Source organism: Xiphophorus hellerii, chromosome 15, assembly GCF_003331165.1.
Source record: "Xiphophorus hellerii strain 12219 chromosome 15, Xiphophorus_hellerii-4.1, whole genome shotgun sequence".
Lineage (NCBI taxonomy): Eukaryota > Metazoa > Chordata > Actinopteri > Cyprinodontiformes > Poeciliidae > Xiphophorus > Xiphophorus hellerii.
In genome coordinates, this window is record NC_045686.1 from 4,319,466 (window position 1) to 4,336,681 (window position 17,216).

A 17,216-nucleotide genomic window follows, 5' to 3' on the forward strand; every position below is an offset into this window, starting at 1 on the left:
AGAACTACTTATAACATCACACAGCCTGACCAGAGATAAGTGTCATTCATTGTTTCATTTATGAAGCTGAAGGTGGCAGCAGCAGCAAAACATCAGCTTCTTCGGCCAACTCCGTCCTCTTCCTCCTCTTTGTCCTCCTCATCTTCATCATCTCATGATTTCTACATTCTGATAGATTTCAATGAGCTCCGGTTCAAATTAAAAAGGCATGAAGATGTTAGTCATTGCCGTTTTGGCTGCATGGAGCTAGTGCAGTTGGACTGTTAGATGTCATTTACCCAGAATGCATTGCATGCATGAATAACATGGAAATAAACTTTTTGTCAAACAATAAAAATAGCGTAATTCTTCCCAATTGTATTTATATCAATCATGCATTGTTTTTGCTTTATCTTGGCGGCTGAATTATTTTGGTTGCTCTTCTAAGAAAGGTGAGTTTAGTCATTTCCTTTATATCACTGGTTTAATTGAAGCACAGTGGCCCACTTCCTCATTACTGCTACCACTCACTTAAATGTCATTTCCTACGTTTTAGCTTTGCTCTGTCAGTTAAATGTCTTGGGTAAAAAAAAAAAATGTGTTTGGTCAAACAAATTGCAACATCAGAGAAAGATGACCTGAGTAAGCAGCAACAGTTTTCAAATGATGGTTTCCTACATGTGAAGGGAACAAACTGTTCCTCTTCACAAACAGCTGCATGAGAAACACAGACATTAACATTATCAGTCAGGAAAGGGTTGCAATGAACCATCGTCTTCATGTGCAGTGGTCAACCCGTTTAAATGGCAGCTGGTGCTGGCTGCTCTGTAAGGTGGAGGGACTTTTGAAGGCTTTGTTGGAGTTCTGCTCTTTGTAAAGTATAAAATGACCTAAATAGAAGTAATTTTGTTTTTACAGCCTTGGTAGAGAGAACACATTCATCTGTTCTCAAATATTAATCATGGAACACAAATTGTCAGAACACAATTGTGGCCATTTTATGATAAATGCAATTATTAAGTTTTATTGTATGAGTTAATGACTAAAAATGACATTTAACAGCCAGGATCATCAGCCAGTCTGTCAAAATACCAGTTTTTAGAAAAAAAGGCAAGATATTGCTTTATTAAAGCCTCATAGTATCCTTGATTAGTTTGTGGTATCAATATTTTCTCTGTGAAAAAGAACTTGAAGTTTCGTTGAAAATAGGTCTTAATTTTACTGATATTAGATTACTGTACTCGCTATTCCTTAATCAATTTAATCTGGAAACAAGTACAAACACAAAGACACTCATACATATAGAAGCAATTTCAAAATAGAGCATTTTAAATAAGCTGTAACTGATGTGATGAAGCTCAGTGGAGCGCGGCGGCAGCAGAACGTTCTCCATCATTTTCATAATTCACTGTGTCGTCATCAACAGCAAAATGAACCTGAGAGAAAAAAGCAGATATTAACTGGATAAAACAATTTCAGAAACAAAATGAACATTTAAAGAGAAATATCAAAACATTATAAAGGATACCACTGAGAAAATTCTCTAAAACAGCTGATCTATTTATTACTCTATAAAGTTAAAAGTAAAACTGTTTGCATAATGTTGCAAACTGGAAACTGGAAGTCTGAGGGAAAATGTTTGTCATTTATAATCTACATATAAAAGGTCTATGAATGTATTTTTCATGATTGTTTCTCTTACATTAATGTCTTTCTGAGGCTTTTTTCTCCCTGCAGTGAAAAACAGAATAAAGTGATTAAAGTAAGAACTGTGTAAATCGTCTCCATTGTAGCTGAGTTTCCTCACCTCTGGTTCTGATGATACCAACAGTGATTCCAACCATCAGGATCAGTCCTGTGATCTTCAGAGTCAACATGATGAAGCTCAGAGGAGACGAGGCGGGGGGGCCTGAGGAGGAGACGGAGCAACAACCTGATGGGATCATTTTCATCTAGTTAAACATCAAAACAGCATCTTCTCTCCAACACTGTAACACAAACTCATTACGTTTTTATTTTCACATAGAAGAAGAGACTGTAAGCTGAGATGTTTCATGTTTGGTTCACATGAGACTCAGTGGAGGAAGCAGCTGAACTTCTGCAGATCAATTCAACTTCAAAACACTAAAGAACATCTTGACATCTGCTAAGCTAAAACATGTAGATGCAGCTGGATCCCTTCAATACTTAAAGACACAAAGTCCCTTACCTGTAGATAAAGGTGGGTAGTGAGCTTCTACCTTCACTGTGTTTCTCTGAATAAACTGGCAGGTGTATCTGTTATTCAGAGGCTTCACAGTCAGAGAGGAAACACACCGGATCTGTGAACTGGTCTTCTGGTCGGTGACATCTTCACCAATTAGTTTGTTTCCTATGTCGTTTACCCAGACGAGTCTGTTAACTGAACATGTGGTTGGTGAAAAGCTCCACAGAGAACATTGTAGATTTATATTTCCATCCTTTGTTGCATCACCAGCTGGTTGAGATGGAGAGACTGAAATGAAACAAGAGAGAAAACTGACATCTCAGATTAACCAGTAAATAACTTCGTACTCCAGTGTAGACATTTATCAATAACTTTCCACTTCATGATTATTTTGTTAGAGCATTATTGAAATGCTCTGTCTCTGGCTGTCTCTACACATTTGCACGCACACACACACACGCACACCCCCCACACACACACAGGTTTCTGATATTAAAATGGCATTAGGAGGAATAAGTACAACACTTACTGGATAAAATATTCAGATGCATTAGGCTGTCTGTGTTTCCTCTCCTGCAGGTGTAACGTCCAGCATCCTCAGGAATGATGTTCTTTATGATCAGAGAGCAGTCAGTGTTCAAACTCAGCCTGGCAGCATTAACTGACTTCTGGTCAATATTTCCATCTGTGACTTTGTTCTCAGTGATTCTGCCAACAATGTCGTTATAAAGCCATGTAACACTGCGGCACGATGAAGAAGATGGACCAACACAAGGTAAAACAACAACATCTCCAACTGTGCGATAGAAATCAGGTTCATCTCCACTGATACCTTTTAACACAGAAACACAAAATCTGAAAAGTTTTATGCTTACATCAGCTGAAAACAGTGGTTTCATATTCTTTGCACTTTATTTTAATTCTACATAAAACATCAATTTTATGTAATTTTTATTTTATAATATAACTAATGTGGTTTTGAAAATGCTTTCTAAGGTTATTAATCAAACATTGAACATGTAAGTTAAACATTTACCTTCCAACTGCAGCACAAAGAGCAGCAATACGTCCAGTCTGGGCATTTCTTGTCTGTCCAGCAGCCGCTGGACGTTGTTCAACTCTCTCAGCCTCAAAGTGAAGACGATGTAACTTCCTTCTTGGAGTTGACATTCTGAATGAAGCAACACCCACCATGCATGACATCGTTTGGTTTCCACACCGTTAACTTCTTTTAAACAGGACATGGATCTATTTTTTTACAGAACAAATTTATGTTAATAGACATTAAACAGAAGCAGTAGCAGAAAGTCTGAAAATGTAAATTCATTCAATCTTCCATTGAAAGAGGAAGTCTAATGTGTTGTAATGTCCTGCAGCTCCAAAACCAGCGTCCAGTTTATCTTCTGATTTATCAGACTAATTTGTATCAGAATACCAGTAAAAGTATAAAAATTGTGTAAACAACTCGTCTATCTGCACAGATGATCACCATGGTGAGATAACGTTTTTAAGTTGGATCACTTGTGTTTTTCTCAGTCTTGATCAACTATTGAACATTTATGGTTGAACTGTAGCAAACTGAGGTTCAGCTGGGATTTGTAAAGGGAAAATTGTATTTTTGTGTATAAAATCTGGGTTTGGTTAGAAATCTGAAGTTTTTATTTGCTCTAAGCCATCAGAGGCGTCGGGGGTATGTATACTATACTTTTAATATAAATCCAACACAATGTTTTAGAAATGAGTCCTGGTGTCTCAGAGTCAGAGGAGTGGAAACTTCAGACACACAAATGTGCCATAGTTCTATGGAAATATAGATCTTTGACAAAATGTAGCAAAATGACTCAACGGAAAATCCACATTTATTTTGAAATTACGCAACCTTTTGGCCTTTTTCTAGAAAAAAATGGCAACAAGATACAGAAAGTTACACTAACTGTGTCAAAGAAGAAAGATTCACATAATTGTTTTTAGATTTTTTCATATCAAGCATTGTTTTTTGTTTTTATATTGGGGGCTGAATTATCACAAAATTAGATGATGCCTTTTGTTGTTGTTTCTTTAAGAGAGCCAGTTTTGTCATTTCCTTTATGTCACTGGTTTATTTAAAGCAGCAGCTGTTCTTTCCCCTGTTTCCTGCTTTCACTCATTTGAAGACAGCTCTGTTCTAAACAAACCAGTCCATCTTCCACATTGAAGGACTTTTTAATTTTGTGTTTCAATAGGTTGTTTCTCATCAAAGCAGACAGAAGTTACATGTAGGTTCAATCCTACGACCCCTCTTCTTTTATATCTATATGCTCCCAATAGCTCAGGTTAGAACAGGAAATAAGATTAGCAATCGATGCACAGCTCTACATAACAATGTCACCAGGTGACCTTTGAACCCATCCAAGCACTGAATAGATAAATGTGTGAATGTGCCACAACATTCTCCAACTGAACAGAAGCAAAACTGGAGTTATTATCTTTGGACCCACAGAGTAACAACGATCTAGAATTATAGATCTAGACTCAATGCACAGCTTCAGTTATTACAGCTGGAAGCTAGCGATCAGGATGAACTTTGACCTGAACTTCTGACCTTTTTCCATTGTTTACTGTCTATGACTTTGTATTTTTGTGTTTTTACGATAGAAAATAATTCGAAATGTCTTGTTGCTGAAAGATGCTATACATATAAACTTGATTGATCAGTCGATCGGTTGATTGATTGGAGTCCCGGAGGGATAACCTGTGTTAACGAGGATTGAAAACAAAAATTTAGAGATTTTAAAAATTGAACGAAACAAAGAAAAAAACTTTCCAGAACAGCAATAAATTTAATGTAAACTAACAAAGATGAACTTAATCGGATACATATTGAATGTTCACTGCTATTTTGGTTTAAATAAGTTGCTTAATATTAAAGATTCAATCCAAAGCAGCTCCTCTAGAAAAGTAAAGCACACAAGCTAAATGCTAATATATCTGGATTTAATACAAGGCATTTTCACAGCCAGTAACATGAATATATCTGTCATACATTCATACAACCACAGTGTCAACAATCAGTTTTAACAGATTTCCTGACCTGAGATTACAGGTTGGTTCATCTGCCTCAGTTTATTCTGTCCAAAACCAAAAGAATACCTGGATATATCAGCATTGTAACATTTAAATAGTGATGTAGCATTAAACACTTAAAATAGTTGAAGCTCATATGTAAAGCCTGATGTGATGAAGATCAGTGACTGACAGGAAAAGAAGAGACTCCAATAATTTCAGTGAATCGTCTCTGCAGCAAAATGAACCTGAGATAAAAAAAACAAAAACTTCTTGAATAAAAACTGAAATAATGTCCTGGGATTTTAACCAAACAAACGACACATTCTCATTTATTTCAAGACACGAGAAAGTATTTTTGTTTCAATAAAGTCTGGAAATGTTTGACCCAAATACACAAAGTAACTGTGTATTTTGGACGCATGTTTTACTGTGATAAAACACTTTTTTACTAAAAGAAAAAAAAAACTCAGAGGAATAAATCTTAAGCCATTATAAACCACAATTATTGAAATAAATAACTTGCTATGGCAACAAGTAAAACAAAAAATAAATCACATTCAGTTAAATTTCCCAGCTGCCATTTTGTTTTTCTGATCATTAAAAGTATTTTGTGTTTTTTACTCACATTAATGTCCTTCGGTGGCTTCTTGCTTCCTGGAAGAAGACAGATCATTTTGATTAGCAGATTTTCTGATATGTTTTACATTAAATGGACGAAAATAAGACTGACATGTTTTGGTCGATGGTTTCCAGCAGTGCAGCTCATACATGGAAAATGATTGTGTGTTATTAACCTGAGAAGACAGAAGTGTAGTGAACCTCTGCTTTGACTTCATCTTCCTGAACAAACTGACAGGTGTATCTTCTGTAGTTTCCCATCAGACAATTCACAATGAGGACTGAAACGTCTCTCTTCAACTCAACTCTGTTTTCAGGACATTTCCAGGTTCATTCAGCCAGACAATGCTGCCCCCTGGAGACGAGCAGTAGTTGGTGCGAGAGCACACCAGAGAGCAGCTCAAATCCATGATTTCATCCTTTTTACACTCTGAATCTGGTGGAGACGCAGAGACTGAAACAAGGAGAGAAAAACAAACTTTGATCTTATTTCCCTGCTGAGCTTCTGTTTCAGTGTTTGTGATATAAAACAGTTTTCATAATGACTAAAAGCTCCTGAATCTGAGCGTAGAGTCTCATCAGAAGTAAAACTCAGTTTATTGCACTTTTCTTTTTACTCCACAGAATAAAACTCCTGCTTGACCAAAATAAGAAGAGGTCTAAACCAACACAGGTGGAATCTGCACAATGCAACCATGAGGAGGAAATGAAAGTGAAGCAATCCTCATACTGACCATGCATGTAGCGACAGTGGAGAGGAAAATCTCTCCTTTATCAGGAAGAAACCTCCAGCAGAACCAGAACGTGGCTCAGTGCAAACGGCCATCTGCCAAGACTGACTGGAGGTTTAAGAAAACGCTTGCCTCAAAAAATATTTTGTTTTGATTTGTTTTCAAAAATTAAAAAACACCTAATTAGATGAAGTCACAAAGTTTTGCTGCGCAAGTTTTAAGGCAGGCAAACAAAACTCCATAAATATCTGGAGTTCATAAATGAGGCAACATTTTCAAGAACAAACAACAGAAAGTGTCTTCAATATGTTGTCTTTGACACATTTTATTTTTATAGAATACCAATTGTTAGCAATGCTCCAGAATGTGATGGGACAACATGGCAGTGTGTGGATCTAATGGAGGTATGACTTTATAAGAGTTTGACCTGACGGTGGGAATCTGCACCATAAAACAGGAGACAAAGATCTGTTCTAAAAGCTGAGAAGCAGAATGATTGAGGTTTAGGTGGCCGAATACTCACTGGACAAAACAAGCAGCACGTTTTCTAAAACATTAATGGTGTTAAAGTAACACTGGTAGGATACAGCATCTGAAGCCCTGACTCTCTTCATGATCACAGATCCTTCATGGTTCACGCTCAGCCTTCCCGCTCAGGACGAGGCCTCCAGCAGTGACCCATTCTCCATCAGGGTGTCTGCCCAGTACCTCCAGTTACCCCTGAAACGAGGGTCAGAGTGAAACACAGAACACGACAAAGCCGCATCTTCCCCACTTCCATAGATGGAAAACCTTAACGCGACACCACAGATGCTCGCTGCAACAAAAAAACAACAAAAAAAACCCAGATGCACATTAAAAAAAGTTTGACAATATTTGTAGAGACAGGAGAGAATATAGTTAAGAAATCAACATTATTGAAAACGAAGATCTTTTGCTCATTTCTTCACAAAAAAGTTCACCAGAACAAGTTTGATTGTTGAGCTTGAATTTTAGCCACAAATTTAAAAATTTGATATCTAAATTGAATGAAAACATCTAAAATTTATAATCAAACAAAGTAAAACATGTTTACCTTCAAACTGAAGAACAAAGAGGAAAAAAAATCTCAAAGCTGCCACCTTCTGGCTGCTGAACGGAGAAGGACCTCGCTGCAGCAAACAGAATGGGGCGGGGACGGACCTTTCCGTCAGTCCCATACCTTATTTGGAAATGGGACTATTGCATTCCGGAAATGAAGGGGGCGCTATTTTCATAATCACTAGTATAAATACCTTAAGACGCGGAGTTAAGAGGAAAGGAAGAAGAAAGAAAGAAGTTTGAGAGGTTCTTCCACTGGTGTTCGGCTCACGATCAACAATGCAAAACTCACAAAGTCAACAAAAGGTATTTTTACCTTCTTAAATTTTTTCACATAGTAAATCAATACGCTTTTCTAGATTAGGTTGAAAATATAATTAAGAACTAGTGAAATTCGTAATTCATACAGGGGAAGGCTAATTTTAGCATGTAGCATAGCTAATTATTATCCCGCAGGGCACCATTAGATAAAAATAGAAAAGTAGATAACATGTATAATTGAGAAATGTATTTTATGCTCAAACTGTTTTTTATTTTCATTATACAGATCCACGTATCTATTTGCAACATGAACATAAATACTGCTGTTCCCTTTGCTCATACAAGCTACAGAACCATTTAGCACAAACTGCTATGGTTCAACATAACGGTATGTATAACTACACTTGAAAAATATAAAATATGTTTTACATACTTACCAGTTTTCTAGTGTTTCTCTTTTATTTTTAAAGGTTGATCTTTTTTAAATATGTTTTGTACACCAATGTTAAATTTCTAATATATTTTATAAACTAACAGCAGCCATTATAGTTGGGTGTAGTACCCAGATGTGATACTCTAATGACGAGTAGCACAACTTCAATATAGTTTTAGTAAGTAACTGCAATAAACTACACAAGTAAGAGTAACAAAGTATTTGGTGAAATGGCTATTATTAACTACTGTTTTACTGATCATAATGTGCAATGTGATTTTTTATTTTGTTTGTTTTTTTCAGATGCCTCTGAATGTTCTTGAAGCTGTTCTCCAGGAGGTGATACCAGCACAGGGAGACTCAGCTTACCTCACCTTGGCATTGACCTGCAAGTGCTTTGAAGCCGTTGAGTCTGACCCAGTTTTCAGGAAGAAGACTCACTTTGCTTGGCTGGATGGTAAGGACCTTTGACTTTTTTCACCTAAAACATGTGAAATTAGATTTCAACTACATGAAATCGATTTTTCATTAACAGGTGAGATCAACTGGGGCAAATTTTCAAAAAACATTCACGGCAGAAAACCGGATTCCTTTTGCGGTTGTAACGTGTTTTTCCTGCCACCGGTGATATAAAGACTGTGGGCTTCACCGGCGATGGAAGACGAGGAGAGTACCCTGGTTACTACTGTGATGGCCGACCTGGACACTGCACTGACTGTCAATACTGAATGCAAGGAGAATATTAGTTGCTTTCCACAGTCTTTCACACATTTCAGTTGTCACACATTGTTCGTTTTTTTTGTGACATGCCATTTTAAATCATTTCTGCTAAATAATATTTGCCTTTTGACTTGTGCAGTCATCCTTTTTAATAATGTGTTCTTTCAATATTATTTACATTTTTGAATGTTCCTTTTGTTGTAGCTCAGTTGATTTACATTATTTAGTTTTCATAGAAATGGTGCCGTTTCCACACAAAGTTACATTGTGGCTGTAATTTGTTGGAGAGAGTAGAACCAATAAAGTAGTTGTAAATATATTGTAACAGCGTTGTTTAACAATAGGATAACCTTGTTTTAAAAATTTTAAATGCAAGCAAAGCTAATAACTTGCAATATTTTATATGTGTAAATACAATGTTTCCTATACATTTTGAACAATGACTGGAATCAATACAAATTTTTTTACAAACCTGACATACAGCTAAGTTGTTTTATGTTTTAACAGTCAGAATCAACTTGGGGTTTTTTTGTAATAAAGCAAGCACATACAGAAACATATTGTTCGGTTACAAATAAGATTAAACGAGCAGAGCGAAGGTGTAGTCGGGGTGGAGGTGATGATAGCTCAGATGAGGAGCAGTTGCTCACATCAAGCCGGACTTTATGAAGGGTGGAGGAGATGAGCCCGGCGCCGTTAGGCTGGGATGGAGACACATGATCAGGTGATTGGCTGAGCAGGTGAGATGAAGACAGTTATAGTTAGAAATTACACATTGGTTTAATTTATGTAACCAGTGACTTTATTCAAAAAGGTTTTCATATAGAAAAAAGATCATTCTCTCTGGCAGTTACCAGCGCAGTGTCTACTGCCGGGGTCCGAGCCCCAAAGATTATTTCTTGTCAAATAAACTTTCTAAAACCTACTTTCTCTCTGTGTGAGTCTTTCCAGATTGAAGCTACATTTAAAGTTTTAATTAATCTCTTTGGGTTTTGCAACAATTGGATATTTAAGGGCTTTATTTTATGAATCGATTGCAATTGATAGAATTGATATGGAATTTATAAATGGAATAGTGGGACACCAATCAGTTTACTGGTTGAACTGGAGTCCTTATAGCAAAAGTTTCCAATGAGACATTATGGTAAACAATGATAATAGCTGAGCCAGGTCACCTGCTACCAAAAATATTCTAGTTTTCTGAACTTCACTTGTTAGAAGTTCAAAAGTCCTTTGGTTTGTTTGTAAATTATATTCACAATGTGAATAATAAGAAAAATATTTGGCAAATAAACAACAAAAGTGCGCTGTGAATGGACGTACTAAGTTGGCCAAAATTGTTGACTAAATGTTTTACAGACCAAACCTCTTTTCCATCTAGTTCTTATTTAATAACCCAGAGGCTATTATATTTTAGATTTTAACTTATTTATTTTAAGAGTACCATTCACAACATCAAAATATATTATTTGAACTTCATTTGTTTATATCTGTTTTCTTAATCTGCGACGGACTGGCGATCTGTCCAGGGTCAGCAGCCCTCATGACCCCACTATAGGGATCAATCATGATAATTAATGGATGGATAAATGTGCTCTTAATGTAATGTACATTTGTCTCCAAAATATTGATTTGATTCATGTTTTATTACTTTTGTTTGAGATAGATTGGGTGTAAGGATAGATAAATACATCTCCATAATGTTTCCTTATTGCTTATTCTAGATTGTTTGTTACTAATATAATTTTAAATAAAGGTTTAATAAAGATTTGGAAATAAAAAAGTGACTTACCACGTGACAGACATACCACGTGACATATCACGTTTTGTAGCCATTTTTTTACTATTTAATTTGTATTTTTAATGTTGAAAGTGTTCTTGGGTGTTTTAAAAGGCGTTGTCAAATAAAATACGTTATTAGTATAATTATTATAACACGATCGGTACAGGAAATAGTGTCACTAGCGCCCCCTTCATTTCCGGAATGAAATAGTCCCATTTCCATATAAGGTATGAGAGGGACAGTGGTCCGTCCCCACCATTTCCATATAAGGTATGGGACTGACAGTTGTCCGACCCCGCCCCATTCTGTTTGCTGCAGCGAGGTGTACTTGGAGAGGTGTACTTGGCTGAACGCGGCGCGGCGTCTCAGTTTTCTGAAGATGTTTCTCTTATTTCCTGTTTGTGACCAACTTACTGATGAGTTCAGAAAAACCCAACAATTCATCTTCATCAGCATTTATTTGATTGTCAATGTGATTTTGAACCACAAATAACTGAAATGTTTTTTCTCCTTTATGTGTTTTTCTCATTCCTTTCAGAGGAATAGTTCATTTGGCACCAAGATTTGATTTTTACTTTTTTCCAAAGTATTCACATATTATAACCAATAAACCAATTAACTGTACAATAATCCATCTTAAAAGTTTATGGTGTATGTTTTTGGACTTACACCATATGTACAATGTAACATATTGTGTTACATTGTGTATAATATGTGCAGTAAAAATATTTGACTGTTTGCTTTTTGGGTTAACAAAATCAGTTTCAGTGAAACTAAAGAGGATCCAGCTGAAAGAAAAACTGAGACTGCAGTCAGGATCCTGCTTCCTGTCACATTCTCAGAACTCTGTCACTAATGTTTAATGTTTCAATATTAAAAAAAGCATAAAGACAAAATCTTCAAGTATAATCAGCTTTAATCCAAGTGTTTAACATCAAGTCCACCACAGATGATTTCTATTCAGTGCTAGAAAAAAAACAAAACTTAGTTTCCAGCTAGATTTGCTCTCGTCCAGCAAATGATCAAAATATTAACTACAGAAAATACATAAAGCTGCTCCTTTATGTACCGCTTACAGAAAAACAAGTTATCCAAGAGGAGTGCTTTATATTTCATCAAAAGTAGCTTCAATTTATCAGCTAGTTTATTTTTAAAAAGTCAACTTAAACTATATTTGCATTTAATCATGTTTAAAAGTTTGCGTTTGTGTCTTTTTCCTTCCTGTAAAAACAGAATTAATCTGATTACTTTCAGATGTTCTTTGCTGATAACTTGATGTCGAGCTGGTCGTCAAACTCATTTTCATTTTGGGTCAGATCAAGATCTAGAATGTGAATTTGAGGCGGGATGTGTTGATGAAATTATTAAAAGACTTAAAATATTAATAGCTGTTTCTGCATTCGATGAGAACTTCTTGAAATTAAATATTTAACATATTTTCACCTTTATCTAATTTTACACAATACATATAAAACTGTTCATTTGACTGATAAAATAATATATATATATATATTAAAAAAAATATTAGATTCTATTTCTACAGTTTGGAGGCCCACATGAAATCTTCGGGCGAGCCATTTCTGGCCCACGGACCTCGAGTTTGACACATGTGATGTTACATTTAAATAGTAATGCAGCATTAAAAACTTTAGATAGTTAAAGTTCATATGTGAAGCTTGTTGTGATGAGTTCAGCGACTCACAGCAGAAGAACAGACTTCAATATTTTCATAGTTCAGTGAATCCTCTCTGCAGACGAAATGAACCTGAGAGAAAAGAAAAAAATAAACACATTTTAAGAACCTGACCTTGAATTTATTTCAAGGGTAGTATTATTAGTTTTGGTTCAAAAAGTCTAGAAATGTTTGACCCAAATATAGATATATATATATATAATGTACCGACTAAATTAGAATCACTGAACTAGTTATTGATCTTTTTATTAAGAAATTGTTTGTATTTATTAACAAATTATTTGTATTTCCTGCAAAAAAGCTCAGAGGAATAAATCTTAAGCTGTCATAGACCACATACGTATATCAAAATAAATAAGCTTCCATGGCAACAAGAAAAAAAAAAAACAAGACCAAGTCAAAAGTCTTATTTTACTTACATTGATGTCCTTCGGTGGCTTCTTGCTTCCTGGAAGAGGGCAGATCATTTTGATTAGCATATTTTCTGATGCATGTTGTTCTGAGACTGTAAAGTCTTTCACCTCTGGTTCTGATGTAAACAACAACAACAACACAGATCATCAGGATCAGTCCTGCGATGCGCAGAACCAGCAGGATGCAGCTCGGAACGGGCCAGTCTGTGGAATCTGAACAACGTGTCTTAAATGTTGCTTCATCTGGATTTTTGACATGAACTGAAATAAATCATGTCTCCTATTATTTACCCGAGAAGACAGGCGTGTAGTGAACCTCCGCCTGGACCTTGTCTTTCTGAACAAACCGACAGCTGTATCTCCTGTAGTTTCCCATCAGACGGTTCACAGTGAGAACTGAACTGCAGCCTGTATCCAAGTTCTGACCAACTTTCTTTTCTTGCAACACATTTCCAGTTTCATTCAGCCAGACGATGCTGCCCTCTCCACATGAGATGGGGTTGCAAATCAGAGAGCAATTTAAATCCATGATTTTGTCCTTTTTACACTCAGAATCTGGTGGAGATGGAGAAACTGAAACAAGGAGAGAGAAAATTATTTTAAGATTCTTTGACTAGCTGGATAGTAATTAGTTACATTTATTCAGTTACATGGACTTCACAACATTCTAGAAAAAAAAAGTTTCGCAAGTAGTTTTACTACATCGTACCTTTTATTGTCACTTCACTGCTAATACTATGAAGTATCACCACTGAGTAACTGTACTAGATGAACAGGTTTTAAATAAAAATGCACCAGTCTCAGAACTGCAGTTTGAGACAGAGTGAGACCTCTTGTTCATAAACGGCAGCGCCTCTCCATGACCAGGTTGTTGAAGCAAAGAGGAGGATAAAGCGGCGGAGTGATGGGATTCCTGGCCTGATGCTTTCTGGTTCCTCAGGTTCTGCACCTCAGGTTCCCATCAGATGAAGCATGAGGAGCCTTTACTGACCGGCACAAACTTAGTCGAGCTGATTGACACCAAATTGATTTATTTTCAAATGTGAGTGGGGTTTGGGGAGGAGTTGACCTCTGATGACCCCTGGAGAACATTTTTATTAATATTTTTCAAGTGATAGCTGCACAAACCAGCGTAAACGTGGTCGAGTTCATTGACATCAAATTTGTTTGATTTTGTAAAAGTAGTGGCACCGGTTGACCTTTTGACCTTTAGTCTTTCATTTAAAAGTCATAATATCTTCATATCTTCAAAGCCAGGTCAGCACAAGCAAAAGCTTTTGCTGCATAAATGTAGTCAAGTTGACCAAACTTGTCTAATTTAAGAAACTGGTGGGTCTGGTTGACTTTCATGACCTCAGGAAACATTTCTTAATATCTTTTTTAAAAAAAACCCTGCATAAATTAACATTTTTGCTGCACAAATGTAGCACAACGTCTGATTTCATAAAGTGGGGAGACTGGTTGATCTTTTGACCTTTAACCTTTTTATTAATATCTTCAAAGCCAAAGCAGCGCAAACAAAATATTTTGCTGCATAAACCAGAATAAATGTAGTCGATTTGACCGACACCCATTTTTAGATTTGAAGAAGATGAGGGGCCAACTTCTCAGGTTTTACTTCATATCTGTCCTGTTATTATTACCACAGACAAACACATAAAGATGATATTTGACTCACTCAAGGTGGCAGAACGCTCAAGAATCAAACTTATTCTTGTTAATCTTCATAATTTCCCCCAAATACCTCAGGGAGATAAACGGATACCAGTTGACTGGTATATGGGTTTATTTATGGTTCAGAATATGATGGGATAAAATGGTGGAGTGAGTTGATATGAAATGCAGGTATGGATTTACAGGAGTGTTGCCTGATTATGAGAATCAGCATCTTAAAACAGATTTAAACTGATTGCTAACTAGCAGAATGAAGTGCAGGTGATCAAATACTCACTGGACAGAAGACACAGCGAATTGTCCAAACTGCTGGTGACCTTTGGAAACTGACATGTGTAGACACCGGCGTCTGAAGCCGTAACTTTCTTGATGATGAGAGATCCGTTAATGTTCACACTCAGCCTTCCTCCTCGAGACGAAGCGTCCGTCACCGTCCCGTTCATCACAAGAGTTTCTCCGCCGTGACGCCATTTAACCTCAAAATGTGGGTCAGATTGAGGAAGTTGACACAACAAAACTACGTCCTGCCCAAGCGGACGGTAGGTCTCCATTTTATATACAGCACAGACACTTACTGTAAAAAAAAATATATTTAAAAAACTTTAAAACAACTATTCAGACTAATAGCTGATAGGAAGTCTTGCTGTCTTTCTGTTTTCATAGAATCACTCAGCACAGCTTAATTTAGCAACCAGGTGATTTATTTTCCTCTGACTTTTTGAAAGGGTTTTATTTTAATCCTGTCCTTAAAAATATAAATTCCAGTGCCATTTTACTTTAACAGTGCATGTTTGCAGTTGATCCTGCCCTCACATGTTTTCATTTTAGAAATTCTGCTCTCATCTTTGCAAAATCCAGCATTAATTCAACACAGTTCAATGCAGCTTCTGTTGTGGTTTTTGTTTATTTCTTCGCTCTTTGACAGTAGTGATGATTACCATTAAACACAAGAGCTTGTTTTTAAACTCCAACGCATTTTAAACTATTGCCATAAACTACAATAATTACTTAAAATAATAATTAAAAAAACATTTACCTTCAAACTGCAGCACAAAAATGAATAGCGTTCCAAGGAAAGGCATTGTTCGCCTGACTTCCTCACCCAAAGCTGCCTGTTAAAGCCACATAAAAGTAGAAGTGCATATATTTCCTCTTCATGGTCGAGTTTCTGTGGAAAACGTCATAACAAAACAGCAGTGAGTAACATTGATATGCAGCTTAAACAAATGTTTACCTGTTGGTAGAAAATAATGTTTCACTGAATCTTTTCAAATGAACTCAGATCACAAAGCAAAGGGAATCTGTTCAGAGATATAATGGAAAATGCAAATATCCAGACAGATTATTAGGATGTTATAAAATTGTCTATTGCCTGAAAAACAATGACTCGTCATTTTGATATTTTTCAGTTTGATGTTTTTGATGCTCAGAAATCAGCTGTTATTGTTATTATCCTGCAGAATTTAGTCTCTATTCAGTGCATGATGGCTACCACAGAAAGATGCAACAGAATTTAAAATAAGTATTTTTTGTTCCCACAGATCTGAAGTCTTTCTGATCTCAATCTGTTTAACTTTAAACCAAAACCTGCTGTGGTTTTGTGACATCAGCGAAATGAGGAACCAGATAAAAACACATTAAATACAAACAAAAAATATTGTTTAGAATAAAATACACATTTACATTGTTTTACAGTTCCACAGTAAATATGTGGAGCAAGTAAATAAAGAACTTTCACAAACAGACGTCCTAATGTGGCAAAGAAACCAGAGAACCAAACTGGTTTCCATGAACCACCAAGGTTAGAAACCAAACCTCAGGTCACAGTGGAAAGACTTGAGTCAGTAAATTCATCTTATCTTGATGAATTTACTGACAAAGTTCTGACACATTAACACAGAACAACCCATATCCCCAGGCTCCAAGTTCACTTCAGTTTACTTCCATTTATGCAATAAAACTAACTTTATTTTCTTTGCATATAAAAATATTTAAAGTCAGTGAAGGTTCAGAAAGGAAACCGCTAAATCTTTTAAAGGATCCAAAGCAGTAATGCTACAAGTTAAAATGGAGAACATTTTACAACGATTAACAGATTTAAAGTGTAGATAAATGACGTGTTTCATCAGTTGCTTTCTTATATGCAAGAAAATTCATGAGATTTTTAACATATTTCAGAGTATAACCAGTGTAAAAACAACCAGAGGATATGTATTCAGATCATATCTTGTAATCACAACAATAAACTGACTCACCTTCTGGCTTCAACATGGTTTTATTTTTCTACACATCAATGATCCATTCATTTCTGTTTTGAGTGATGAATCCAGTTATTAAAAAGATAAAACTACACAACAGTAAAGTCTGACATGTTTGAATCTTAACACAGCTGGATGTCATTAGTCTAATCAGAAAAACGTTACCTTTCAAATGATGCGTTCAAAACTGCAGGACATCAGAGAGCAGGCAGCTTCACCACACTGCCTCAGCAAAAACCTCCAAACAATGAAAACAATACAGGAGGAATAAAAATGTTAATATAGAATTACAGTTACAAGTTTGTAAACTCATTTAACGTGA

General features: G+C 36.0%; 1 protein-coding gene and 2 long non-coding RNA genes across 4 annotated transcripts; 1 reads left to right on the forward strand and 2 right to left on the reverse strand.

Moving 5' to 3' along the window:
• Positions 1–1,220: 1,220 nt before the first annotated feature.
• Positions 1,221–16,815, reverse strand: LOC116734299 (uncharacterized). 2 transcript variants are annotated; one of them, XM_032585615.1, is made up of 6 exons: positions 3,222–3,444; positions 2,715–3,017; positions 2,189–2,473; positions 1,787–1,888; positions 1,682–1,710; positions 1,221–1,415 (listed from the first exon to the last, which is right to left on the reverse strand). In XM_032585615.1, exons 1-6 carry the CDS (start codon positions 3,427–3,429, stop codon positions 1,338–1,340), a joined length of 1,005 nt encoding a protein of 334 aa, XP_032441506.1. In that variant the 5' UTR covers positions 3,430–3,444; the 3' UTR covers positions 1,221–1,337. The 2 variants fall into 2 exon arrangements, with proteins under 2 accessions (XP_032441506.1, XP_032441507.1); XM_032585616.1 differs by lacking the exons at positions 1,221–1,415; positions 1,682–1,710; positions 1,787–1,888; ... (1 more) ...; positions 2,715–3,017; positions 3,222–3,444 and adding exons at positions 11,032–12,621; positions 12,969–12,997; positions 13,071–13,175; ... (1 more) ...; positions 14,914–15,210; positions 15,673–16,815.
• Positions 4,985–7,661, reverse strand: LOC116734301 (uncharacterized). Its single transcript, XR_004342202.1, has 2 exons — positions 6,025–7,661; positions 4,985–5,884 (listed from the first exon to the last, which is right to left on the reverse strand). It is a non-coding gene; the product is annotated as an uncharacterized LOC116734301 (long non-coding RNA).
• On the forward strand, positions 7,802–8,939 carry LOC116734300 (uncharacterized). Its single transcript, XR_004342201.1, has 4 exons — positions 7,802–7,965; positions 8,207–8,308; positions 8,657–8,810; positions 8,889–8,939. It is a non-coding gene; the product is annotated as an uncharacterized LOC116734300 (long non-coding RNA).
• Positions 16,816–17,216: the final 401 nt, after the last annotated feature.